Source organism: Halichoerus grypus, chromosome 3 (genome assembly GCF_964656455.1).
Source record: "Halichoerus grypus chromosome 3, mHalGry1.hap1.1, whole genome shotgun sequence".
Classification (NCBI taxonomy): domain Eukaryota; kingdom Metazoa; phylum Chordata; class Mammalia; order Carnivora; family Phocidae; genus Halichoerus; species Halichoerus grypus.
The window spans coordinates 142,511,037-142,537,595 of NC_135714.1; the positions used below are offsets into that span (position 1 = coordinate 142,511,037).

The following is a 26,559-nucleotide window of genomic DNA, read 5'->3' on the forward strand; positions in this document are numbered from 1 at the left end:
TCTGAAAAAGGAAAAGAATATTCTATGAGACTTGCCGAAGTTCTTTTCTGTCTTTCTCTGTGGTTCCTATAGGGACTCAGACCAGGCGAGGAAATTTATGTTGGCTGACAACTTCTGGTTCTCACTAGAGGTCGCAGGATGTCAAAAAACTGACCGGCAAACAAGAACACAGTTGCCAAAGGTAGTCTCCACAAAGCATCCTCTTTGCACAGTCCAGGCAATGCCTCAGACAGTGAGCCAATTAGAACACCAGACTCGAAAACACATTAAGGTTAACTAGCGTCCACCTCCTGCACTGTTTTTGTCTTTGAAACTAAGAGCTTCAGTGCTACGTGGCCTTTAAAGACCTAGAAGAATTGGATCTGAAGGATTGGTATAACATTCCCCAGAGTAAATGCTTCAATATAGTTCAGGTCAGTTGATGACCAGGGTTATGGGTCTATTTTCTCTCATTTGTGAAGTGATATACATATTTAATTAGTATCACAATGAATATTACATATTCAACTCTTACAAAAATCATTATTTCTTTAAAAGTTTTAGTTAATCACATTGCTAGAAAAAGAGGTAATATTGTCCTATCTCTTTCTTAGCACACGTTAGTAGGTTTTACATGCAAATATTCCTCTGGCAATTTCAATTGTCAGGTTTTATTATAACAGCACTTTCAACATTCAAGCTCTGATATGGTTCTCCTACTTTTGATTTGTCTGCCTATCACAGTAACTAGAACTTTAACAAATCAAAATAATGCTTAAAATATATCCAAAAATCTCTCACAATTGTGGTGCACAAGTACCAATTATAAATCCTCAGGAGAACTTTTAAATGGAGCAATCATTCTGAAAAGTTATCCTGAAATGAGCGAAAGAGTTAAAGGATTAGTCTTATGGAAAAATATGACAATTGGGGAAAAAATAGATTTCATCTTTGAGGGAAATTCAAAAGCCACAGGAAATCTTACAGATCAAAAAAGTTGTCCTCACTTCAGCCTATAGTATTTGATGTGTGAGAGAAGAAACAACTAATTCTGCAATAAAATAAGTTCTTTTGAGCTAAATTAAAATTTATCATCACTTTATTCACTTTGATGTTTATTATTTGGGGAAATTATTAAAAATAACTCAGATACTGAGATCAAAGCAGTAAATATTGATTTAGTCAAGAGCAAGTTAGTTTTGAGGGGTGAGAAGAACACAAGTTAGTAACTTGTCTACTCTGATGTTTTTTGTATAGTGAAGATCACTAGCTGGCCCTCTGTTTTTATGAAGAGCTTCTTGTTTCATGATAATTTTATTCTTTGGGAGCATGGCGTGTGAACTGTGGCATTTATATGTTGGGTTATTATAATAAAAATGGCTAATAAAAAGTCCTACTACATATTGAATTAATTGCTCTACTAATTGCTTTCCTGTTTTACTAGTAATTAAAAGCAAACAGCTTTAGGTTCTTTGCATGTGGTCTGATGATTTCAAAAGCATAAATCATAAACTTTGCACTGATTTTAAAGCCAAACACATGACAATTTCCATTTCTCATAGCAATTGTTATTGTAGAGGAAGAAAACAAAGGAGAACCAACTCATTTTTACAGGTTATCTAGAAATGTTTAAATCTTTTGTTATTCTTTTTTGGAATTACTAAAGCGTTTTATTTTAAAAGGGGGCTGTATTTAGAAATTGGTCTAGCAATATGATTTAATTGCTTTTTATGTCAATGTTGGAACCCATATGAATGAGCAGACTTTTTCAGTCTTTCTGAAGAACAGAGAAAAAAAGGGATAGCAACCCAGTTACGTCTCTGTTACAACCAGAATACTTAATAGTGAGGAGTGTGGTACTAAGCACAGCCTTACAAGTGAACTGTGACCTCCACTCACAGATGGTGGTGTTTTTAGAGGAGTGGTAATAATTTGGAAAGCACTGGGTATAATCTCCTATCTAATACATGCTAACTAAAGTAGAAAACGGAGGAAATTATCCGGAAATGTCAGCACTTTCCCTCTAGCAAAAAATTAAAGCACCACACCCATTTTCCTCTGAAATAGCTAGATAATTGAGGATGAGGGGTGCTTTCAAAACCTTGTCCGAGTAATTAGCTTTTGATAACCCAGCTCTTCTGTGTACCCTGGCAAAAGCAATGTGGATATTCTAGTGCTCTACTGACCTGTGAGACAATCAGAATCCACTGTTCAGACAGTTGATATCCCTGCCCCAGTTGTGCTCCCTTCTGTTGACAAGATTTTTTTTTCTTTTTTTTCTTTTGGGTGTCAGACACAGAGTAAATCTGAATGAAAACTTTCCCCAGGAAGTGAGGAAGAGAAATAACATGAAGGAAATTGTCCCCTCTGAATCCTGAGGGGATGCCGTTCTCCACTGCAGCGTCTCAGGATTTTTAGAGTTGGTGTTGCCAACCTTGAACAAACCATGCTCACCTATTTTAGGGACCATTAGTTAATGTTGTGAAAGTGCTCTGAAGATGAAAAGCAATACGTAGATAAATAAACACACCTCAGATGCTTCATATTGATTGGAAGTTGGTTTTACAGTGCAGAACCGCTGCTTTAGTGGTTGGAAAAGTGACCCAAAGTGAGTTATGATGTCTGAGATGAAGGCCCAGGTCATTAATTATTGCCACCTGAAAGCTCAGTGCAGCTTACCGAATAAATCTGGCCTGGCCCGGAAACCAGACCCAGAGCATAAAGGAGAGTTTAGAAATACAGAAAAACTAGTGTGCAACTGCAGCTGCCTATGATGAACAGAGTTAAATAAGTTATAAAATAACCTGGTGATTTTACAATGTATCATAAAAACTGAAGTCATTCACGTTGTAAATATATACCAACCAATTACCCAGCAACTTATTCTAGAGGCTGGTAGACAATGTCAGCTTTTTCAAGTTGACTCAGTTTTGGCGTATTATGTTCCTATTTGCTAATTACCGAAAGGGGTTTGTTTTGATAAATCCAGGCTGCCAGAAATTTATTTTAAGAAGGTAAATTAATAAAGTTAGTTATGGGATATAACTGCTATTCGGACATTTAGGTGTTTCCAGGTAGGGAATGGAAAGGAGAGACGAAAACCTGAAGTAAACAAGTCCTGTGCTGAGGAAAGGCATTCTCCTCTTTTGGTCTCCCTTCAGATTCTCTTTCTACCTGTGACGGAAAATCTAGTTTTCCCCAACCATTGTATAAATGCTACAAGCCTCCTTTCTGAGTCTCTGATCTGATTACTGATGCTCTCATGGATAGTTGTTAGTTGTGGGCAGGAGAAGAGGCAAGGACTTCCTAGCCCCTGAGCTGCTCTCAAATGCCAGGCCCCATGCTCAGTGATTTATGTACCTGAAGTGTGCACATTGCAAAATAACCGTATGAAGTAAGCATTTTATTTTAAAGGTGAGAAAAATCGAGCGAGAAAGAATAAGTGTCCAAAGACATCTAATAAGTAGAGCAAGGATTCAAAGACATTTTCTGATTCCAAATGCTGCATTTGTATTAAATAAATAGATTTTTAAAATTAATCTTCACTCTTATTCTAGTATTAAATGTTTCTGTGATGGAATATTAGAATATTACTTAGATTGTTGAAATAAACTCAGTTCTATTTTTGTCATTTAAAAAATTACCTTGCACTCACACATGCAAAATATGTATCTTCTGGGGTTCATGCCCAGAAAATACAGGCCTCTGTCATGGAAAAGATGTACATGGAAAAGGCATGGCCTCTAGTTGGCATGACTTGAATGCAAGGCAGAGTAGAGGCGCTTCTGTCTAGAATATAATCTGGCGAGTCAGGAGGGATACAGTGCAAAATGAGGCTTCACCAGAGGCTTGAAGAAAGGCTGGGGGCTTTAGCTGGGGCCAGAGGCTCTTGGCTACTGTCGCACATGCTCCCTGCCCATCACTGGTCGTCAGGATTAGCAGAACTGTACGCCCCCAAAGAGCAGACAGCTGAAGGAGCCAGTGGAGGGTCAGAGGTTAGGAGGTGACAGTACTGTGTTCATGAACGACGCACTCATCCTCTCATCCCTTATCTTTAGAATAGCATAAGATCAGAGGATCCTTGACTTGGATCAAGGCTCTTATGAAGTTTGGACATTTCTTTCTCACAAGAAGCTGGTACTGCTTAATTATTTTATTTTTAAAATTAAGTTATTCTCATTGCATTGGGAGTATATAGTATGTCCGATCGAAGCCTTCAGTGCCTATTTTTTAATATTCATGAGGAAAGTAGAATGAAATGAAGTATACATTTTATTTGATAGGGAAATTGATAGGTAGGAAAAATTGGGAGACTTACCTCATGTTCATAATATGAAAATATGAAACTAAGGGGACAGATAGTGGCCCGGTGAGGGACATTCTAGATTCTGGTCACAGGTGTATATTATTGGGGAATTTATAAGCAACACCAGCAATGTCACCTAAATCTTTACTTCAATTTGATACGTTTTGTATTAGTGGGATTTTTCAAATAAAATTGTCCTAGCTTTACTTAATTTGTACACCGGTGTGTGTGTGTGTGTGTGTGTGTGTGTGTGTGTGTGTGTGAATTTCTTGCCTGATAGTGGAAAAGCTCACAGCATACAAATTTTTCCCATAGATCACTAGGAGAATGCCAATTAATAATAATAACCACCTTTTAAAATATGCTTACACCTACCAAAAAGTACACTGCATGCATAATCTTACTTAATTCTTATTTCAACCCTATGAGGTATTTTATTCTTGTTTCAAAAACCAGGAGAGTAAAACTAGGGAAGTAAATTGTCAGAAGCAAAACAGCTACTAAATGACAAAGTCAGACTTTTTCTGCTAGTGAAACCTATGCTCTTAACCAGTCTGTCCCTTGCCTCTCCAGCCTTGAACGAGTTACGCTACCTTAGAGTTATACCATTTAGTTCAAAGTGAAGGAGGAGAAGGCTCTCTTCAAATAATATATTTAGAGAGGCTGGAAATAGTTTGACTTTTAAGAACTCACTTAAGATGATAATAATAGCAAACACATACCAAAAATGCACTACGTATAGGAACTGTAAAGCGCACCACATATATTAACCAACTTAATCCTTGTAACAACTCTATGAAATGTTATTACCCTTAAGATTATCCCTGTTTTATGGATGAAGAAAGTGAGGGCAGACAAGATTAAAAAAGTGGGTTCAAAGTTGCCGTTACCAAGCTAGTAAGCAGAGTGCTGGAATTTTGATTGGGGGACGATTTCTGAGCTCCATACTTTTGTGCCTCTCTAGCTAGGTGTTCAGGGGAAGACAGTGTGGATTCAGTGTAGGCCTAGAGGTCACACAATTGAATATCTGTTGGTGGACTCGAACTTAGCGTCCCATCAGGTGAGAAATGAAATGACTTTCTTCTTATTTTATCCCATTCCCTCCATTTCCCTTTGGCAAGCTGATGCCTGAATGAAGAATACAATCATTTCCAGATGTCGTTAAGCAATAATACATGGTTTCTGAACAAACAAGTCAGTGGCTCTTCTTGAGACTTAAACAGCAAATCATACTTAAACAAGCGAACTAAGCAAAAGTGCTAACGGTAAATACATGCAGCTCTTGTGTCCAAACATAGCCTTTCCGCATTGTGCTACTGGCAATGAGAATGAGTGATAAGTAAGCAAGAGAAGGAATAGACTGAGGTTTGGTGTGTGGAAGGGGCAAAAACGTTGTTGTCCACAGACAGTGTGAGGTTTTAAGGGGACTTAGGAATTAAATTAGATCAGTGTTTACCAAACATGAGTTAACCTTCACGTGCCACCTTTATTATTGACTTAATTTCATAAAGCAACTAACTTGTTTTTTTAATCTAAGTGGCATGAGAAACATATGCAATTGCAAATTTGTTAATTAATTTTTTATACCATATATGGATATATAATATGCACACATATGTAACTATTCTTTTTTTTTTTTTTAGAAGTTCATCACTATGTTACCTAAAATGATCTCATGTGGTATCAGGGTTTTACCACACCTTGGGACACTGACGTAGAATTAAGAGATGCTATGTTGATTTGCTCAGGGCTGAGAGAGAGAGAGAGAGAGAGAGAGAGAGAGACCCTAAGAGGAAAGAAAGTAAGATACAGCATAAGTGTGCTGTTGACGGTCACATAAGAATGGGGTGAAAGGGAGAGTTAAAAGGTCTGGAGTAGCTAAAAGCCATAAAAACAAAGAGGATCTCCAACCCCCAGAGCGAGGATATGCTAGAGAAGAAAGTATTACAGCAAACTAGCAAGTACCAAGGAATAACCAGAGACTCCTAGGTCAGTGGCCTCTACTCAGACCAGAATCCACTGCAGGAGGAAGGTTCTTTATTTCTTTCTTTATTTCTTTTTTCATTTCCTGGGGGAGGTGTATGTCTTTTTCTTAACAAACAAACAAACACCTTCTGTAACACTTCCGTTGTGAAGCAAATACTGCTTTCTGTTCATTTTTTCATTCTGTCTCTGAAACTATATTTGTTACTTAGGAAACAGCAATAAAGACAGATTTTGATTGAATGTAGTGTCATCCTAATTATCAAGAGTTGGGAGCATCCTGCCATAGTGACATATGAAATAATGTGATATCAAAAAATCATAGAATGTGAGATTTAAAAATGCGGAAGTCAGAGGCCATTTAGGTCCAGAGAATCATCTTCTCATTTAAAAATATTTAACTGAGATGCATATAATTTAATTCAAAAGAACAGTAGCATTAGTACAAAGCAGGATTTTTTTAAGCCTTGAAATAATAGTTTGAACCATATGAAATTGCTAGTATTTGCTGTTTTTAATCTGCAGATAAGGCAATTTCATAGGAGTCAGTCTCTCTGTATATACTATTTGGTTAAAACAGGTTAATAGTTTCTACTTCAGACAAGGGGAGTGAGACCAAGAGAGAGAGGGAAACACATTTTATTCCATTCTCATCTGAATTATCTTTTTTATTTTATTTTTTAAAGATTTTATTTATTTATTCATGAGAGACAGAGAGAGAGAGAGGCAGAGGGAGAAGCAGGCTCCCAAGGAGCAGGGATCCCAATGTGGGACTTGATCCTAGGACCCTGGGATCATGACCTGAGCCGAAGGCAGACGCTTAACCATCTGAGCCAGCCAGGCACCCTGAATTATCTTTTTTTAAACAAGGGACATGAGAAGGGTATATTCACGTATTACTTGGTTTCATAACAAAAAACAATAACAACTAGCTTTTCACAAAATGGCTAGATAATAGACATTTCTTTTTTTTTTTTTTTAAGATTTATTTATTTAAAAGTGGGGCACCTGGGTGGCTCAGTTGGTTAGGCGTCTGCCTTTGCCTCAGGTCATGATCCCAGGTCCTGGGATTGAGCCCCTCATCTGGCTCCCCGCTCAGTAGGGAGCCTGCGTCTCCCTCTGCCCCTCCCCCTGCTTGTGCTCCTGCACGCGCTCTCTCTCCCAAACAAATAAATAAATCTGTTTTTATTTATTTGAGAGAGAGAGAGCATAAGTGGGAGTGGCAGAGGGAGAGAGTGGGAAAGAGGGAGAGAGGGATAGAGGCAGAGAGAGAGGGGGAGAGAACGGGGGAGAGCATGGGGGAAGGGCAGAGGGAAAGAGAGGGAGAGGCATGGGGGAGGGAGGTAGGAGAGGGAGAGATCCTAGGGTGGGGGGAAGGGACAGAGGGAGGGAGAGGGAGAGAGAATCTCAAGCTGACTCTGCCTGAGTGCGGAGTCGGACCCAGGGCTCCACCTCAGGACCCTGAGATCCTGACCTGAGCCAAAACCAAGAGTCAGACACTTAACCACTACGCCACGTAAGTGCCCGCAAAATACACATTTTTAATTCACGTTATCCACAGGGCAAGTTTATTTTAATTACTGTGATAGAAAACAGTATATACCAATTGGCATAGAGTTACCTCTTGCTTCAGCTCTCTTGGGTGGCTTTATTCCCTAAGATTGCTGGGGGCTGTTGGGGTCCTGCTGCAGGTAGTGATGGTGGTCAGGGGCAGTTGCCAGCTAGAAGCCAGAGTTACTTCAGCACATGTCTTACTAAAGGAATCAATCACCTCTTTTTATCTTCCTGAGGAGATTGTATTCACATACTGCACATGTTTGTGGCTATATTCTGACTGAGCATTCAACTCTTTTCTCACATGCATATTCTTATTTTCTGTTTTCTTCAAATTCTTGCAAATTTATGGTTTTTTTAACAGACAGGGCAAAATCTTTTGTTAGTTTGCAATCATAGCAACTATAGTAATAAAATTTAAAAAGTAGTTATTTTATTACTGTAGAGTTAGATTTAATAAATATTTTAAAGTAATATAATTAAATCAGGGATTGAGGCCTAGGATATTGTGGTGTAAATAACTATTCTCCACAGCTATTTTAGCCATAAAGAAACATTTCTATATTTTGGTTTGAGGTTTTACTATGTCAGTCATTCTAAATCTAGAATGTAAATTTATAAAATTGTGAAACTAAGCAATGATAAATTCTGTAAGGAATCCATAATAGGCACCATTATATAATGAGGCAGATGTCCCTATATGTTACTTTTTTTTTTTTTTCAGGAAAAATGAATGAATATACTAATTCCTGCAAAGTAAGTGATGTTTTAGGTAATCTCCAGGTACGAACTCTTGCCAACTTACCTATGGTAAAATAGCCTAAGGAGATATTTGTAGTCATTTAGATTAACAAGGGACATTTTCAAGGTTTGGGGATAGCAAGCAGGGACAGTTTCAGCAGCTCAACAGCAAGGATCCTCTAAAGGAAAGTTGCATTTTCTGGGCTTTCAGATGGGCTAAGCACAATACATTCTTGTTTGGCCCTGCACGAGAGCAACACCATTATTAATTATGCAAACCTTTTTTTTGGATGGGTAAAAGAATTTGAGAATGACTCAGCAAGAGATTTCAAAACCAAATACCTCTACCTACTTATTGAACATGTTCTTTTCAGATCTGCTCTCTGTTCTGTGACCTGGGGTTAAAAGTTTGAGATCTACAGAAGGAAGTCTCCATTACTGCATTGGCCTCTGAGAAAGACCCAGTTTCGCCAGCAATATCAAATCACTTCTACCTAGTCCTCCCATCCTTTTAGTCTTAGTTTAAGTGGGAAATAGATGATACTTCAAGTTTAGCCTCCAATTTTTCTTTAACATCCATAAAACCTGGTCAAATACCCTAACCTAACTGGGTTTACCTGTCAAAAGTATGTGTGTGGGTGGGAGGGTAGTTACTTTCACATTTTCCTCTAGATAACACTGTATATTGATGGTAACTTGGAAAAGGGGGACATTTAAATGTTAAATAAAGATGTAAAGGCAAGAGAAGATTTTTTACAAGTCCTTGCTAAAGTGACAGTTCAAGATTTAGTAGGAAAAGGCAAGGCTCCCAATCACCAGTCTGGGGGAGGAGAAGTCCTCTCACCTATTTTGGAAACTACTTGCAGATGTGGGGAAACCACTGAATTGCTCACAACAGGGGTTTTGCAGAGATTTCCTCTGATTTTTTTCCTCCCCAATTTCCCACAACCTGTGTTTGTCTTGCGTCTGCTAGGCTGACATGTGGTTTACCTCGCTGATCCTGCTGCCAGGTTTTACACACTCTCCTCAGAAGTAAAACAACTGAAGCCGAAGGATACTGAGCAACTCCGGGTATGGGCGCCAGAACTGTCACAGAAAATTTGCTTCCCGAGTATTCCTTCCAACTTCCCTTCCTGCGCCCACGTGAGCCATAGCGCCAGCCCATCAGCAAGGTCTTAGCGTTTCCTGCTGCTGCAATCTGTAACTTGATTTTGGATTTTTTTTTTTTTTTTTAATTGCAGTTCTGGAGATCTTAGTTCTTAGCAAAACTTTGTTGGTTGGGGGACTTTTACAGCAGTCTCCTTCCTTACCCAAGTCGCGAAGGCTCAGACACTTTTCCTCCATTCCCGGGCTGCACTAAGGTTAAACCGCAGCAGAGGAAAGAAACACACACCCGCTGTTTATTTGGGGGGGAGGGGAAGTAGAGGTTTGCAGTTAAGTTATCACGATTCTTCGCGCCACCCCCGGTCTGGCACTCCTGGCTGACACGTACATCATCTATTAATTGCTGTTCGCGGACGCAGATACATAATATATTCATTTTTATCTTTAGTAAAATATAAATGGATTGTCAGCGCGCTCGTGTCTGTTTGTTTGTATAAGGCTATCAAAAGAAGTCAGAGAGGAGGCTGTGGCCCGGATCCTGACCCTGATTGTATGAATAAGTAAGCAGGATGCAAGTGATTGGGTTAGATGCTGCGAAGATTTTTTTTTTTTTTTTCAAGTTAGGAAGAGGGTAAAAAGACAGCCGGGGTGTGGGGGGGAGGCAAACGGTGCATCCCCAAATCCTCACACTTTTGCTCTTTTCAGCCAGTTGCTTTGCTGGCTTCTGCAGGCTTTTAAGGTCTCGCGGCGTAGAAATGCCTGCCCCCCACCCCCTTCCTCGGTCTCCCCTTTCAGTTCAGATGTGCTGATGTGCAGACCGGATTCATCTTCCCCGAGCGACGGCGGCGGCGGCGGCGGCGGCAGCTCGCGCTCTACCGCGGGGTCCTGGCAGCGGCGGGGGCGCGGCGCGGGAGCCCAAGCTTCGGTGGCAGCTGAGCCCGCGGGGCGCCGCTCGCCCAGCCGCGGCCGCGGGAAGTTCGGCCGCCAGAAGGACGACCTGGCAGGCAGCGAGCGCCCGCTCCGCCAGAGCGGAGTTTGCCCGCAGCTGCCCCTCCCCGTCTCCGGGAGCCGAGCTCCTTACCTGCCCTCCGCCCACCCGCGGGCCCCTAGCCAACTTCTCCCTGCAACTGGGGGTAACAGGCACTTCTTGCCCTCTCTACTGTCCCGACGGCATCCGTATGTCTCCGGACACCTGAACACCCCAGTGTCGCCGAGGAGCCTCCCGGTAGGGAGAGGAGCACCGGTTCCCCTCGCACCGCACATCAGCGCGGACCGCGGACGCCTCACCTCCGGGTCCCATCCCTTCCTTTTCCTCCAGGGGAGGAGGATGGGGTTGCAAACGCTTCCCCCGAGGATGCTCGTGTGGCTGGTGGCCTCGGGGATTGTTTTCTACGGGGAGCTTTGGGTCTGCGCTGGCCTCGATTATGATTACACTTTTGATGGGAACGAAGAGGATAAAGCGGAGACGATAGATTACAAGGACCCTTGTAAAGCCGGTAAGTGCCTCTCCAGGTCGGGACGGTGGCGTGCGGGGGGCCGCCGCGCTGGATTTCCGAGGGGTGGTGGTGGGAGCTCACCTGTTTCCTTCCCTCTCTCGCCAGCCCCTCCGTCGCTCCGTCTCTTGCCCTCCTTTCCTTCCCCTCCCCACCCCCCAAGTGACAGTCGCCACGGCCCAAGTTGACTGGAGTTCTGTGCTAGTGGGATCGAATGCCAAGCTCCCGGCTCCCAGTTTGGGAAAAACGTCCAGAGTTCGGATTCCCCTCCCCTCCCCCAGCAAAACGAAACAAACCGTAAACACAGCTGGCCTGCCGAGGGTTTTAAATACCAGCACTCAGCGGGCTATATGCATCTGGAGGGGACTACACCTCCTCTTTGTTCCAGGGTGCGGTTCCCCAGTGTTCGCCTGAGACCGAGTTGGTTAGAGTTCCCCAAAAGATGGGTGGGGATGGAATTGCTACCTCGGCTTCCTCTTTTGCCAGGGATTTCAAATGTGGGATCCAGGCGAGAAGGGGATTGTGACGACCTTGGACGCTCTCACGCTAGATGGAATTCAAATGCATTTGCCCATTTAAAATAAACCTTAAAAAAAAAAAAAAGTCCAAGTTGTTACCCCATTCAAACTTGCGCCTTCCTTCCTGTGTACACCCCCGGGAATTGCAGTTTGACCTGCACTGCCTGAAGCTCAGCTTCTCCTCGCGCGTCCGGGAGCACCCCGGGTCCTTCCCCTCTCCCCCACGCGTCCGGCGCCTCTGCGGGTCTCCCCTCCCGCTCGGGGCGGTGCTTCACTCCAGTCGCCTCAGGTCGGAGCCGCACGTGCCGCGGCCGGCGACCACGTGAGCGCAGCGTCCCGGGACTCCCGGGGGGGCTCCAGGTCCCTGGCCCTGCGGAGTTGAGGTTGAGGTGACCGGAATTCATTGTGGACTCACGACTAACTTCGGGAGGAGGGTTACAAGGGTTGTTGGGGCCGGCTTCGTAGAGTTGTTTGTAGGCTGAAGGCACGTTCTGTCCCATCTCTAGAGGTGTGGGCTTTGGCAAAGCAAAGAGGAAGGGAGTGGGCAAAGTACCCAAAGTACCTCTGCTTCTGCGGATTCTGTGCGGGCTTGGTCGGTATGTGACTGCGATTTCTTTCCCTTTCATAGCAAGGTAAACCTTATTCAACCTTTCTTGGTCCTGAAGGAAGGAGAAGTGCACACAGTGAGGGAAAATGCTGGAAATTCCCTTGTTAATTTGTACTGTTGATGACACATTGCTCTGACAAGGAGCGTATGTGTGTTCTGTGCATGTTATCAAATCTTTCTTCGTTCACGCTTACTGGAGATGGTTTATGCAAAACTTGGAGTAGCTTAGTAGAAACTTGTCAGTCTGGAACTCAGAATTCTGTTTTAACTCTGTTTTGTTTATAAGTTTCCTCCTATCACCTTTAACACTCAGTCTATCCCACCATAAGTTTCTTGGGCCTTCCCTGATGGTTTGGGGAGCAAGACACCATTCTGCTATGATGGGTGACTAGTGGCTGGACAACCAGAATTCAATACCATACAACTCCCCAAACATACATACAACTCCCCAATTTTATTGAGAAATTAATTTTGAATCATGTTTGCAACTGGGTGAAAATTGTGTACTTTCTTGTTTTAGATAATATAGAAATGAAGTGTTATTTCTAAAGATTGTCTAGGAAAAACATCTATTCTGATGCTCTGATGTATGAAAGATTTGACCAGCTATTAATATGAAAAAACCAGTGCATATGTATACATTGACCTGATTTCAGGAAAATAAATATAGTTTTCTATACAGATTCAAGTAAACGTTTATGCCTTTTAAAAATCATTAATTTCAAGTAAGAAGTGTCAAAAATGAGCTAACACTATTTTCAGAAATTATGTTGTTTAGGCTTATCTTATGTTAGAAATTGTCCAGAATGAGGTTCTGTGAACGTAACTTTTTTTTCTATTTAAGAATGTTTTCAATTTTAAAATTTAAGTGGTTGCACCATGTGTATTGAAATCTGCCTCAAGCATAAATGTTTATTATCCTCAGCAAATAAACATCTAGGGCAAGAAAAAAAAAACTTTAAGAGCATTTACTTTTGTTTTTCCTTTAATACTGGTTTATTTTAGAGCATAACCTTTGAGTACAAGAGGCATACCTGTGTCTATGTGTATATTGTATATGTATAATGAAAAGAGAAGAATGGCCCAAGTGGAAGGCTGAGAAGTATATCCAAAATCTGAGATCACTTTTTAAATGATCAACCCTGCTTTTTAAATTTAGTGACATGAAAGGCTTTAATTTACCATCTTGGCTAAAGAGTGGCAAAGTCTTGGCTAAGAGTGGCCTCCCTTTTGGCACTGTGTAAGACAAGTAAAAGTTATAATAACAAGAAAGAAAATTTAATAGCACATTGAACTCCCAAACAAGAGTCAAAAAAAGGTCACTAAAATAGAAAGATGAGGACAGATATGTGAAAGAAGGCCACACAAAAGCCAGAGAGGGTGCCCTCCAGATTCTGAGGCACCTTTAATCTGCCCTTTCCAAAGAGCAGAGTGGAGGGCATGGACCATAAAATAAAGTGTCCTTTCTGCACTTCTCTAACAAAATACTAATTTTCCTCAAACTATACAGCAGCTTGATGTCATAATGACTAACATAGCTTTATAGTTTCAAAGCACTCTTAAGTACATTATTTCAGCTCAACACAACAGTCCAATATGGTGGAACTTGTTAATCTTCCCATTACACAGATAGGAAAACAGATGTTCCACAAGGTCAAATGGTTGTTAAGATTATCCAGAACTTGATTTGAAGTCTCCTGGCTGCAAAACCTGTCATGCAATTAGGTAGACAGAGAGATAGATAGATAGATAGATAGATAGATAGATAGATAGATAGATAAAATAATTACACTTCATCCTTAGCTGGCCTTTTGGAGGCCTTCCTAGAAATGCAAACAATAGAAATTTGTCCAGGTTTACCTAGAGTCTAGACTAATAGAAGTGCAGTTACTTTCATATCTGATAAGCATGAAATGACTAAGAACATAGTTTCATCTTTTCCAAACCCAATTGTAATATAAAGTCTTTGAAGACAGAGGTCATACCTGATTTTTAATATTTATCCCAGGAATAGATTACCACTGTTGGTATCTAGTAAGTTCTCAATTCTTTCTCAATATCTATAGACTATAAATATTGATCTTCATCTCTTATCTACAAACTTCTATTCTAACCAGTAATGTTACCCAAGAAGAAATATTCTTAATACAACTTGTTAAAATTGTGCCATTCTTAATATATTTGTGAAACACTATAATTTTTATACCTATGAGAACTCTAATTTCAAGTTCATGAAACTATTGGACAGAAGGGAAACCCTGTGTTAATTTAATTGAACTTTCACTTAGAAAGACATTTTGGTATAAGTGAAAGTAGGTAAGTTAGTGCAGCATAACTTCAGATATATTTATATAGTCGAATCCATTAAGACAAAATATAGGTAATTAATCTCTATATATAGATAAACACAAAGATGCATATAATTCAAAGGGATATCTGATTGTCTTTCTTCAGCATAGTACATAGTCATCTGAGTTTGCAGTCTTACTCTCTCTAGTTCAGAAGGTTCCTAAGGGACACTAGGAAGCTGATGCTGCAGGAAGTCATTCCAGAACAGAGACTAAGGTATCCTGTTTCAGTGTTGTACTGTTCCAATAGGTGTTAATCAGAGTATTAATATCTGTGAAGAGCTAAATTCAGTGTGCAAGTTAAATCTTCCAGATTTGTCTGGAGATTACCTGGAGACCAGATAGACCAACTCTGTATTCCCTGCCTCCCTCCCTTCCTTCTTTTCTCTTTTTGTATTTAAGGGGATATCAGGAAAGCTCAGGCAATTGAAAATATAATATGTAATAAGGGGGATTGAAGAATTTAGTATTTTGAATGATGGGTAGAGGCTGAGAAGACTGATGATGTGGAATGTTTGTTCAGAAGCTTGTCCTTATCCTTTTGGACAAGTGTGAACACCCTAAAAAAAAAAAAAAAAGGCTTTCTATCTTGAATCTTCTGAGTAAATGTCTCCTTTTCCTGGAAAAAATCCAAACATGGTTAAAGGTCAGTGACTTGCAAGGTTAAATTTGCCTTTAGAGTGGCATATGCAAGCCTGTTTACATAGAGATAGGCTTTTGGTCTCCTAAAGGATTCTTCTTTCTGTTGTTCTTTATAATCCTAGTGTCCTAGTATACTAATTTTTGGGATGATTTTCATAAGTTTATAATCTCTTGGTAAGATCTTCTCATCCTTTTTGTCCTCAGTGCTGTACTTTCTAGCCTCAGAGTCAGCCTCCTAGGTATGACATTTTGGAATTTGATGTTCAACGCTGTGTCAACTTTATTCTTTCATAATATTAAATATTGAAGCATATATTTCTTGGTCTGCACTTCTGTCGGTTGCCAAACCCTCATGTTAAAAATGCATTTCATAGAGTGGCTTCGCTTCACCAGCCTCTCTTCTCTTTTAGTTTTCATTCCTCGGATCTTGTTTTTAATTTTTTTCTTTTTCCTCCTCCTGCTTCTGATGCCAACTCGGAAGTGGCCAAAGTATAATTTTTGCAAAGGGGATGGATAGATATTATATTCTATATACTTGAATTCTGTTCATCATTTGCCAGTAGTGATTCTGTATCCCTTGTTGTGAGGGTCCACATCCATTTTTGGCCCATAAATGGCAGTTCCTGTTACTAGGTATGAATTGGATAGACTATTTTTTTTTACATATATCCCCACAGAGTCAGCCAGCTTTGAAGCTCCTTTTTGTTTGTTTATAAGTAGTCTCCTGAGATCTTCCCATTTTTTTTGACCCTGATGAGGGTACTGTCATTTGCCAGTTCAAAATCTAGCTGGAATCCCTTCACTGAGGCAGTTCGCGTAGTAATTACTGGAATCTTTATGATTTCTAGCTCAGTAGGTGCTGTTTGAGTCCTCCCTTCCCTGTTTAGGCCTCCTTAGTCTATAGGTCTATAGTGGGACAGTTAAAAGTGTGTAAGAGCCTTGAAAAGGCTTTTTGAGAAAGTTAGTGTATAATTCCACACTTTTCCTCTCGCCATCATGATGGCTCACTTTTCTTTTCTTTTTTTTTTTTTAATAATTTTCCATATAGGCATGTGCCAAATATTGCACATTCTTTTTTTTTTTTAAAGATTTTATTTATTTATTTGACAGAGAGTGAGAGAGAGATCGATCACAGCAGGGGGAGTGGCAGAGGGAGAGGGAGAAGGAGGCTCCCCGCGGAGCAGGGAGCCCCATGCGGGGCTCGATCCCAGGACCCTGAGATCATGACCTGAGCTGAAGGCAGATGCTTAACCGACTGAGCCAGCCAGGCGCCCCGATGGCTCACTTTTCTAGGGAAGCCTAATGTATGCTTTGTATAGCTTCTTCTACAGAAACCATATTGTCTTTCCCTATGGTATATGTAAGAATCCTATTTTTGTACATCTTAGCAGCTTTCCCTGATTTAAAATTTAGTCTCACTTGTCTGTAGTTACCATAACATTCTCTCTAAACCTTAAGAATATTAGTCACATTAATGATCTCTTAGGCCTCTTCATCAGCGAGTGTATTGGACAGAGGTTAGCCTTTAAATTTTTCTAGAACTCAGGTAGATGGTATCAAGTGCTAGTGATTTACCATCATTACTTTTTGTCTTTTTAGAATATTATCTATTGTTTGTAATAGTACCTTAGACCCATCTGCTTAAAATATTTAAAACTAGGACCTCCCTAAGCTTTTCTAAGAATGCTTGGAAAAGATAGAGGTAAATAATCCATTTAAAATGAGGCCTTGCACATCCTGCTGGGACCATCTGGTGTCTGGGGAGGTGGGGGAAGGGGGCCATGCTGCTCCCCTGAACTGTAGGAGAGCCCCCTGCAGCATCTTGAGCCCATAGCTAGGCCTGGGTCAGGCCGAGGCTCAGGTGCCTGGCAAGGTTTCTGGGGATGTAGGATATCCTCTACTGGGGGAATTTTGAGGCTTCTTACAGTTCTTTCATATTCTGAGATCTGGAATTAATCCTGGACTTATCCTTCCTAAATGAAGGGGTGAAGAGTCCTCTCTGCAACCCTGGATTCAGTAGAATGATTTAGCAATATGGCTTTAGTGGTTTATTTCTTTTAGTTATCTATTGAATAATGATGCTTAGGGAGGAACATTAAAAAAAAAATTTATAGCCTTAAAGCTATGGAATGAATTGCATAGAATGTGTTCTTTCCCAGAAAGCAGGAGGGAGGGAATCCCTTGCTTATTTATTTAGTTCTTGCCATTGTCAGCCCTGAAAATGGGATATTGACTATTAGATTTGAGACATTGTGGGTTGGCTAATGGAATGCTTGTTTTGTCAGCTCTTTACAAAATGTGTGCTAATCCTGTCAAGCTGTTTTAAGGAGCTCAGCTATATATTTGTATTAAGAAGTATTGTAAATTAGGTGTTAATTGAAATCCAGAAAGTGAACCAAGGAGGCATTTGTCTTACTCAGCTCTTCTCTTGCAGTTTACATTTAGAGTTTGAGCTAAACTATTTGCTATGGACCATATTAAAAAAAAACAAAACAAAACACTTTCTTGAATGATAATAGTTCTAAAAAGTTGAAACCATACATTAAGAAGGTCAGAAGTGCTTCCACATATATTATTTTTCCCAAACAAAATCTAATGTTATGTATTAGTATCCTACTCAAAGCATACACCTTAATGTTTAAAAAAGACATTTCAACAGCTTTTAACACACTACACCATTTTACAAATCAGGGGAGTTCCATGGGGATGGAGTCACAAAGTATGTATTTACTATCGGCATTTGATGTCTTTCCTGTGTTGTGAACTTCCTATTGATGATATTTAATTCATGTGTTGGGGGAGGCAGAGGTGGAGGTGTAGGAGGGTAGAATAGTTTCTTCATTCTTTACATTTCTCATCTGTGTTAAACTGTTAGCACATGGATTGTGTACCACAGGGACTCCCCGAATTGTTCCTGGCCTGGTAGCTGATCTCAACATTTCTGAACTCTCTTCTTTGGCCATGTGTGGATTTGAAGTGTTTATTAAGATAATCTCTATTCTTGAGCAGCACTGGGAACCCTCTTGGCCTCAGTTCTGTGGACTAGTGATACTGAAAGGATGGTGCTCCATTCCTCTAGGCTGATCTTTCTGACCACAAATACCTAGTAGATGAGAGTTTATGATATTTTGTGTTTTGTATTCAGATTATTGTGTTATTAAGCATACCTCATATGTAGAAGTTAAATTTTGAAATACCCCAGGGAAGAACATCATGCATAACTAGAAAACAGCCACATGGAGAACTTTCTAGAGAATGAATTCTTGGACCCCATATGCCTCACATATCTAGGAATTGCCTTTGTGACTCATGTCAAAATAACATAATTCCTATTTTCACATTAAACATTTTATTTTTTTTAAATTTTTTATTATGTTAATCACCATACATTACATCATTAGTTTTTGATGTAGTGTTTCCATGATTCATTGTTTGCATATAACACCCAGTGCTCCATGCAGAATGTGCCCTCCTTAATACCCATCACCAGGCTAACCCATCCTCCCACCCCCCTCCCCTCTAGAACCCTCAGTTTGTTTTTCAGAGTCCATCGTCTCTCATGGTTCGTCTCCCCCTCCTGCTATCTTCTTTTTTTTTTTCTTAACATATATTGCATTATTTGTTTCAGAGGTACAGATCTGTGATTCAACAGTCTTGCACAATTCACAGTGCTCACCATAGCACATACCCTGCCCAATGTCTATCACCCAGCCACCCCATCCCTCCCACCCCCCACCACTCCAGCAACCCTCAGTTTGTTTCCTTAAACGGTCTCCTATCTTTACCATATCTCCATTAGTTAATATTATTGTTACCCCTTTTGGATATATGAGGAAACAGACTCAGAAAGGTTTAGCGGGCAGGCTGTCATGACAGTTGCTAAGTGGTGAGAACTTGAACCCAGGTTCTGTATTTCAGATGCCCTTCTTTTTTTGAATCCTCTGCACTGGCTCTTCAGCCAGTACAAATGTGTTAAGACTGGCAATTGAAGTGATGGTATTTGTATCATGGACATCTATCCATTGCGGCAAATGACTTTCTTTAGCGAGAATACATCTTGCCTTCAACATTCTTGCATTTTATGACCCACTACTGTATTGTCAGAGTAAGGCCAGTATTTTTAATTGCATAGAATGTAATATAGGGCAGATCCTAGTCCCTTGCAAAAGAGTATTCCCTAAGTGTGGAGAGTTGCAAATGAAATGCCCAGTTATGTATGGGACAAATAAAAATGCATATGATTAATTTTAATAGAGTTAGAGAAATATGTGAGTGCTAAATAGTGTCAGGGAGACACTGCTGCCCGTTGTCCCAAGTATTTAATTGTGACAGCAGGCTTTTCATGTCAGTTAAGGCAGCGGCTGAGTTGGATTTAAGCAGAATTCCGTCATTAGTGTCCCATTCTTGGCACAAGCTCTGACGTTTTGTGTGGTATGTGTTAAATTGTTTCACACTTTAGATTTGCTGTCTGAGTATTCATTCAGTGCATGATTATGAGCCCATAAAGAGTGTGAAGAACATCCTTTCAAATGCAGGCGATGCAGGAAAGTGGACTATTGTGTACATTATGTATGTAAATGATGTGTGAATGCCTTTGAGAAAACAAATATGCTGTGAGAAGGTTCTTAAATAACTTTATCTTTTCAATCCTAACTTGTCTAAAAGCCCTAAGGTCAAAAGCTTGAAAGCCTTGGGGGATCATAGGGTTAACTAAACTTCTTGGAACTCCAGTGTGGTTTCCTAAGACTAGGAAGTCTGGCATGTTCAAAATATATACTTTATGTAATATTTACTAAATTACAATTTCTTTGAAGAAAACATGCTACTTTTAGCAAATTATCATGTGTTCTAGGAGGAAGAGTTCCTGCTTGTATTTTTTCTCAAACAAATGGGTAAGAACAGAATCTGGTGAAACAGGCTTCCCTTTTCTGTTTTCTTCTTTTCTAAACCTAAGAACCAAGGGGATGTTTTTCTTTTATAAGTACTTTTTAGTACCAGGGGAAGAAATAGTATATATCTGGACCTGGGTAGACTGTGGCCTGCAGGCAGCGACCAAGGGAGGAATAATTAGGATTTGCCATTTAGAATGGGTAATGGAAGTAATGACCTAAATCAGGGGTTTGTGTTGCCTCTGTTTCTGTGGGGAAAGAGATTTGTGAGATTTGCTGGGTGAACTTGTGACCAAGAGTTAAATACAGAAAAAAAGATACTGAGTATAAGATACACCTCCAGTGTGTCCAGGATTAAAAAATTTACAATAAGAAGAGATTTCCAGTGTGTGTAATGGTGGAAGGGGCTTCATATACAAAACTGTATGCAGCATGAAGAAAGTACCCGATAACATATTTTATTTCTATATTGAATGGTACCCGTAGCTTAGTGTTTTAAGATAACTTACCATATGGCACCCAGTGATAGAATCGGAATTTGAATCCAGAACTCTGGATTCCATGTGTTGCCATGTTGCTGCTGCTGCAGCTTCTTCTTTCTTTTCTCTCTCTCCCTCTCTCTTTTGGATAGGTATATTTTTGAAAATTGGGGTTGGTTTCAAAAATTATTATTTTTTTAAGGTTTTATTTTTTATTTGACAGAGAGTGCCGCACACAAGCAGGGGGAGCAGTGGAGGGAGAGGGAGAAGCAGGCTCTCCACAGAGCAGGGAGCCCGATGTGGGGCTCGATCCCAGGACCCCGGGATCATGACCTGAGCCCAAGGCAGATGCTTAACCAACTGAGCCACCTAGGTGCCCCTCAAAAATTATTTTTTTATGATTTCAGGGAGACTGAATAGTGCATCTGTTAAAAACTTGGGGTCTGGAGTGAGATGGGCATGGCTTCTAATACCAGACCCACCATATGGTGACTGTGTGTGGCTTTTTGCAACTCCTCTTATGCTTCAGTTTTCTCATCTATAAAATGGAGATGATGTTATGATCCTCATGGTGTTATTACATGAATGTAAAGTAAAAATCACTCTGTCTGGAGCATAGTAAACACTGTATAATTTTTACTCGTAGTACCAAAAATAGGAGGTAGAGGATTTTTTTTTTTAATTGCAACTACTTATTTGTGGGAAGATGATCTTTATAAAAACATATGTAGATAAAGTTCTTTTTTCTTGTCATATATAAAAATGCATTCATATCTCAAGTCCTCTCAAGTCCTCTAAATCTTGCATTTGAGAGGTTAAATCTCCAAGTGGAAAGGTAAGGGAGGTTTGGAAAGGTAACAGGGATAACCAATGTACACATTTCTCGGTGTTGTTCTCTTGGCTATTTCCTCAAATGCTTAATAGACCCAAAATATATTGACAATTTTCAATTCACATTGACTAATGTGTGAGTAGAATCTTGGCTATATAGTCTTTCAGTAATTTCTGGTACAGATTTTATTTGCCATCTGGATTAACTTGAAGAGCTTACATACTCAAAATCCTATGTTTACACAGAGCTAAGTTTAAGCACATGGCTCTAAGCTACAAATATTCATAAATTCATTAAACCTTTATTGAACACTTACTGTGGATGACACATGGATTTATCCTTGGAATTCCAGAAGTATGAAATACGATACAATGCCTGACCTGGTGTAAAGTTTTAACTTTATCATTTTTAGGTAGATAATATTTTCTGTATAAATAGTTGCTTATACACTAATCACTTAACTCAATGCTAAAGTTATTTCAATTTATGCATTTGAAAATGGGTACTATTATAAATTGTGACAATCGGGATATATATTCTTATAAATTTTTTCTGAAATTTTCTTTACTCATGATATATGAAGAGTAAAGCTTTGTGGAGAGCATAAAAACTTTTAAGAAAGTACTTTGCAGACTTTGTTATTTGGCAGTGGATTGGGATGGGATGTAACCAATAATTACTTATGCAATTATTTGGAAGAAGTCTGTATTGGTAATATGATTTCCATTTATTGTTCTCAGATAGCTTGATTCAGAAATTTCAACTACTTTTTGTCATATTTTTCCTACATTATCTACTAGAGTACATTTCTGTCCTTCACACAATATCCTTATCCTTAAATATATTTAAATGTACATGGTTGGCTTTTTCTTTGTTTATAGGTCCAAGAGAAGCAAAAAAAAAAAAAAATGGTAAATGAAAAAAAAATGTCTAGTCTTTTCACTTGCAGTATTCTACTGTGGCTTTGAAAAGCAAATATAAGTTTTGCTTTCTTTAAATAATTTGGTGTGGGTAGTGGTATGGCAATTGGAAAACAAACTGGGTTGGTAGTAAGAAATGTAATTTCCACTACTGGCTCTGCTCTTTTATTTGTGTGTAACCTTGGGGATGTCCCTTGATTCTCTGGGACCTCAGTTTCTGAGGTTTAGATATCTCTAAGACTGTCCAAGCTACAAAGCTTTCTGAACCTGATATCCCTGACATCAGAAGTAAGAGCTCTTCTGAAGTGGTACCAGGAAGTTGCAGGGCCAATGGCCTATACTGTTCATTGAGAGGGAAGGGAAGATGCTTACACCTCTCAAGTGGGCACTTTTGTTAAGTACCCCCTCAGGTTTCTCATGGTTCCAGCCAAATCTTGGCAACCAACAGACTGCAGCTGCAATCACTGTGGAGCTTCTTGACTTGACTTTGCCAAAATTATCGTTGAAAGCATTTATGCATAATTTCCCATTCCTCTTTTCCAGCCTCAGTCCATCAGTAAAAAATTTGTCAAAACAGTGACCAGGTATGCAGACATCACCTATGTGCTTTTCAGAACTTGTTAGTTTCACATTACCATTAGAATTGAACGTTGCTCTATTTGTTTCACTGGAGAGATGATTGCTTTTCCGATGGGCAGAAAATGGCCAGTGGATGGGGAGAATTCAGTTCTTTCAAGTTTGAGGTCAGTATTCATAATGGAGAGAACAAGAGCTATAGGCAAAGAATCTATGGGAAAGTTTTTCTGGCTTAAAGTATTTTATGAAATGTACAATATATTAAAAGATATATTCTTATATCAATTAATCACATATCTATCCTGAAAACATTCTTCCATTTGGTACAAGTGTATATTGTTAATTATCTCTATAAAATTCAGTTTCACAAACTTTCAATTTATCTGAATTGTCTAGTAAAGAACTACTTTTTTTATCATAAGTTAATTTATCTTATGTATTCATAGTTTTTTTTTTAATGAAGAGTCTCAAATTCTCAAACAAATCATTGCCAAAGGAGGTTTTCGTTCTTGAGCTTTATAATAGTAAAGAATGAACTCCGAGAGACATTAGTATTGTGAATCTAGATAGTGTTGTTTTACTTAAAGAGCATTGGATAGTGTGTTAGGTGACTTAGGTGCAAATCTCAGATCTTCTGTGTTTAAATCTATTATTTTGGTCTACTTACTTAATGCTGCTGAACTTAAATTCTCTCATTTGTAATATTGGGATAGTGTTACCTCATCTGTGAAACAAGTAAGGATTAAATGCATAAGTGTGATGCACTGTACAGATGTAAATTAATATAACCAATATTTTGCACCTGGTATGTTTCAGGAAGATGGGGCGATACAAATAAGATGTGTCCCTTCTTATAATGATTTCAAAATCTACCAGAAAAAAAGCAACAAATATTTCAGTTATCAATATGAAAGTGCAGTAAACAAAATATCGTGGTAACATGGAGGAAGGAATGCATTAATGATGTTTGGGATGGGGAAGGCTTCTCAGGGAAGGTGCATTTGAGTTGAATCTCAGTCTTGCAAGTTTTTCTCCTGGACAAAAGGTGGTGCAAAACCTTATAGAGTTAAATAAGATTAAAAACTGAAGCTGTGAAGATTCATGGAATTCTATGAAAGAGGAGGTGGTATAGGAGGTGATAAATAGTCTAATGTGGGTAGTGCAGAGGGTATGTAAGGGTTCGTGCTTTGGCAAGAAATGATTTGGGAAAGTGCAGTGTAAAGAATTTTTAATGCCCGGGGTGTGGAGGTAATCCTGATCCCCTCTGCATCAGGATGGGGATTTACTGGAAATTTAGATCAGATTACTGGCTTATAACAACCTTATTTTTTAGAGATAAGTGGGGATGTAAAGAATGGTCTGATATGGTAGCTGTAGGAAGTAAGAAGCTTGTGGGAGCAGGGAGACTTGTTACAGCTATGGTAAAAATAGTGGCAAGTGTTGATGAGTGTTTGCATTTGTACTGTGGCAGTAGTTATAGAAAAGAGGGATTAAATTTAAGAGACCAGTCACCAACTGGATAGCCTTGGGGGTGAGGGTCAGAGGGAGAAAGAAAGGAGGACTCAAAGATGATGTCTCCATGGCTGTACACTTGAGTGACTGGAGAAACAGGGATATAAAAGAGCAAGTTAAGAAACACAGAATATAATAATAATTTAAAAAAACCGTTTGTCTTTTGTAAAGCAAAAAAGTTTTACAATCCCTTTGAGTTGCACATACCTGATGTTTGTTATCATAGAAGTCCAATGCGCTATCCATTGTGCCACGGAGCCACCCTCTGATGTTTGTTATCATAGGTCCCCTCATGTTGTTATTCTTCAGGGGTATATTGGTTATATTTGGACTTTTGGATTATTTATTAACTTTGAAATCAACTGTCATGTTCCACTGTTTAGATTCGAATTGCCTTGAACCTATGGATTAATTTAGAGAGAATTATTTTTATGATATTGAGTCTTCTAATCCATGAACATGGTATGTATCTGCATTTCTTTAGGCTTTCTTTAATACGGTTTAACACATTTTTAGTATTTTTAACTATAAAGGTTTTTTTCTGCATGTTTTGACACATTCATATATTTCCTATTTTTTGATGACATAAATGTACCATTTTATGAAATTTCTTTTAAGCCATTTACTGCTATTGTATAGAATATATTTGATTTTTAATATGTTTACTTTTTACTGCAAATCCTTGCCAATCTGTCACTCATATTAATAATTTATCTGTATATTCTTCACACAGGCAATCAGCTCATCTGCAGTAAACCTGTAGCTTTGTTTCTTCCTTTACCATTCTTATGCTTTTAATTTAATTTAATTTTCTTGCCTTATGTGCTAATAGTCTTCCAGTGTTATTTGGAAATGACGACTGAGGGCTGATTACTCAGTTCTCAATTTTAAGTAGAATGCTTTAAATTATTTATCAGCTATGCTATTGGTGTCCTTAAAAAATAGATAATTTTTATCAGATTAAAGAATTCTGCTTTTACTGAGATGATATGATTATTTTTATTTTACCAGTTAGTATGGTGTATTAGGATAATTGATGTACTAATATTAACCCACTTTGCACTTCTGGGATGAACCCAATTTGAATATAATCCATTATTCTTTTTACATCCTTGTATTCTGTTTATTGATACGTACTTTAGAATTTTTGTTTCTGTGTTCATTAGTTAAATTGGCCTTACTTTTACTGTTCTTGTTGGGTTTTGGTGTCAAGGTTGTGTTAGCCTCATAAATACTCTGGAAATTTTGTGGAAGATTGGAGTTATTTGTTCCTTTAGTGAGTTGAAAGGATTATTCTTTGTTTGTGTTCAGTGTATGGCATTACTAACAGTTCAGGACAAGTTTATTTTTTTAATTTTTATTTTTTTTAAAGATTTTATTTATTTATTTGACAGAGAGAGAGACAGTGAGAGAGGGAACACAAGCAGGGAGAGTGGGAGAAGGAGAAGCAGGCTTCCCGTGGAGCAGGGAGCCCGGTGAGGAGCTTGATCCCAGGACCCTGGGATCATGACCTGAGCTGAAGGCAGACGCTTAACGACTGAGCCATCCAGGCGCCCCCAGTTCAGGACAAATTTAAACTATATTATCTGCTTGAGTTTATTTGGCTACCATGGTAGTATAAATTTGGAATGCAAACTTACTTTGGAGATGATTTTTGTCTATAACATTTGAGAGGATATTTGCTTTTCTCTCTCCTATTTAGTTTTAAGCTTCCAGATAATCAGATTTTGTGCAGTTACCTGGGGTGGTATGAATTTAATTTTCATTCTTGTACACAGGCAGGCCAGATTTGGGAGTCTCGGGTTTTTGGGGAGTTGCCTATTATGTTTTCCACCTTTGGTGGTCTTTGAACTGTCTTCTTTCTTCTGAGCCCTGGTTGATAACAAAACTCGATAGTCAGGTCAACCAAGCTTGGTAAATCCCCTCACTTGAGAGCTGGCTTTAGTCTTCTGCCTATTTTTCTGTATTCCCTCCTTCACTCAACCATGAAAATGTTCACTCATCCTGTCATACATTCAGGGAGATTTTTAAAATATTTTATCTCCCAATTTTAGTTACTCAGGAGGCTCCAGTCCC

At 39.3% G+C, this 26,559-nt stretch overlaps 1 protein-coding gene across 1 annotated transcript in view; it reads left to right on the plus strand.

Moving 5' to 3' along the window:
• The first annotated feature begins 10,251 nt into the window (after window positions 1–10,251).
• TLL1 (tolloid like 1) overlaps window positions 10,252–26,559 on the plus strand; it is a 209,546-nt gene continuing 193,238 nt past the window's right edge. The window contains exon 1 of the mRNA XM_078069414.1: window positions 10,252–11,163. Coding sequence (XP_077925540.1) covers window positions 10,476–11,163 — 688 coding nt within the window. The 5' untranslated portion in view covers window positions 10,252–10,475. The remainder of the gene's footprint in view (window positions 11,164–26,559) is intronic.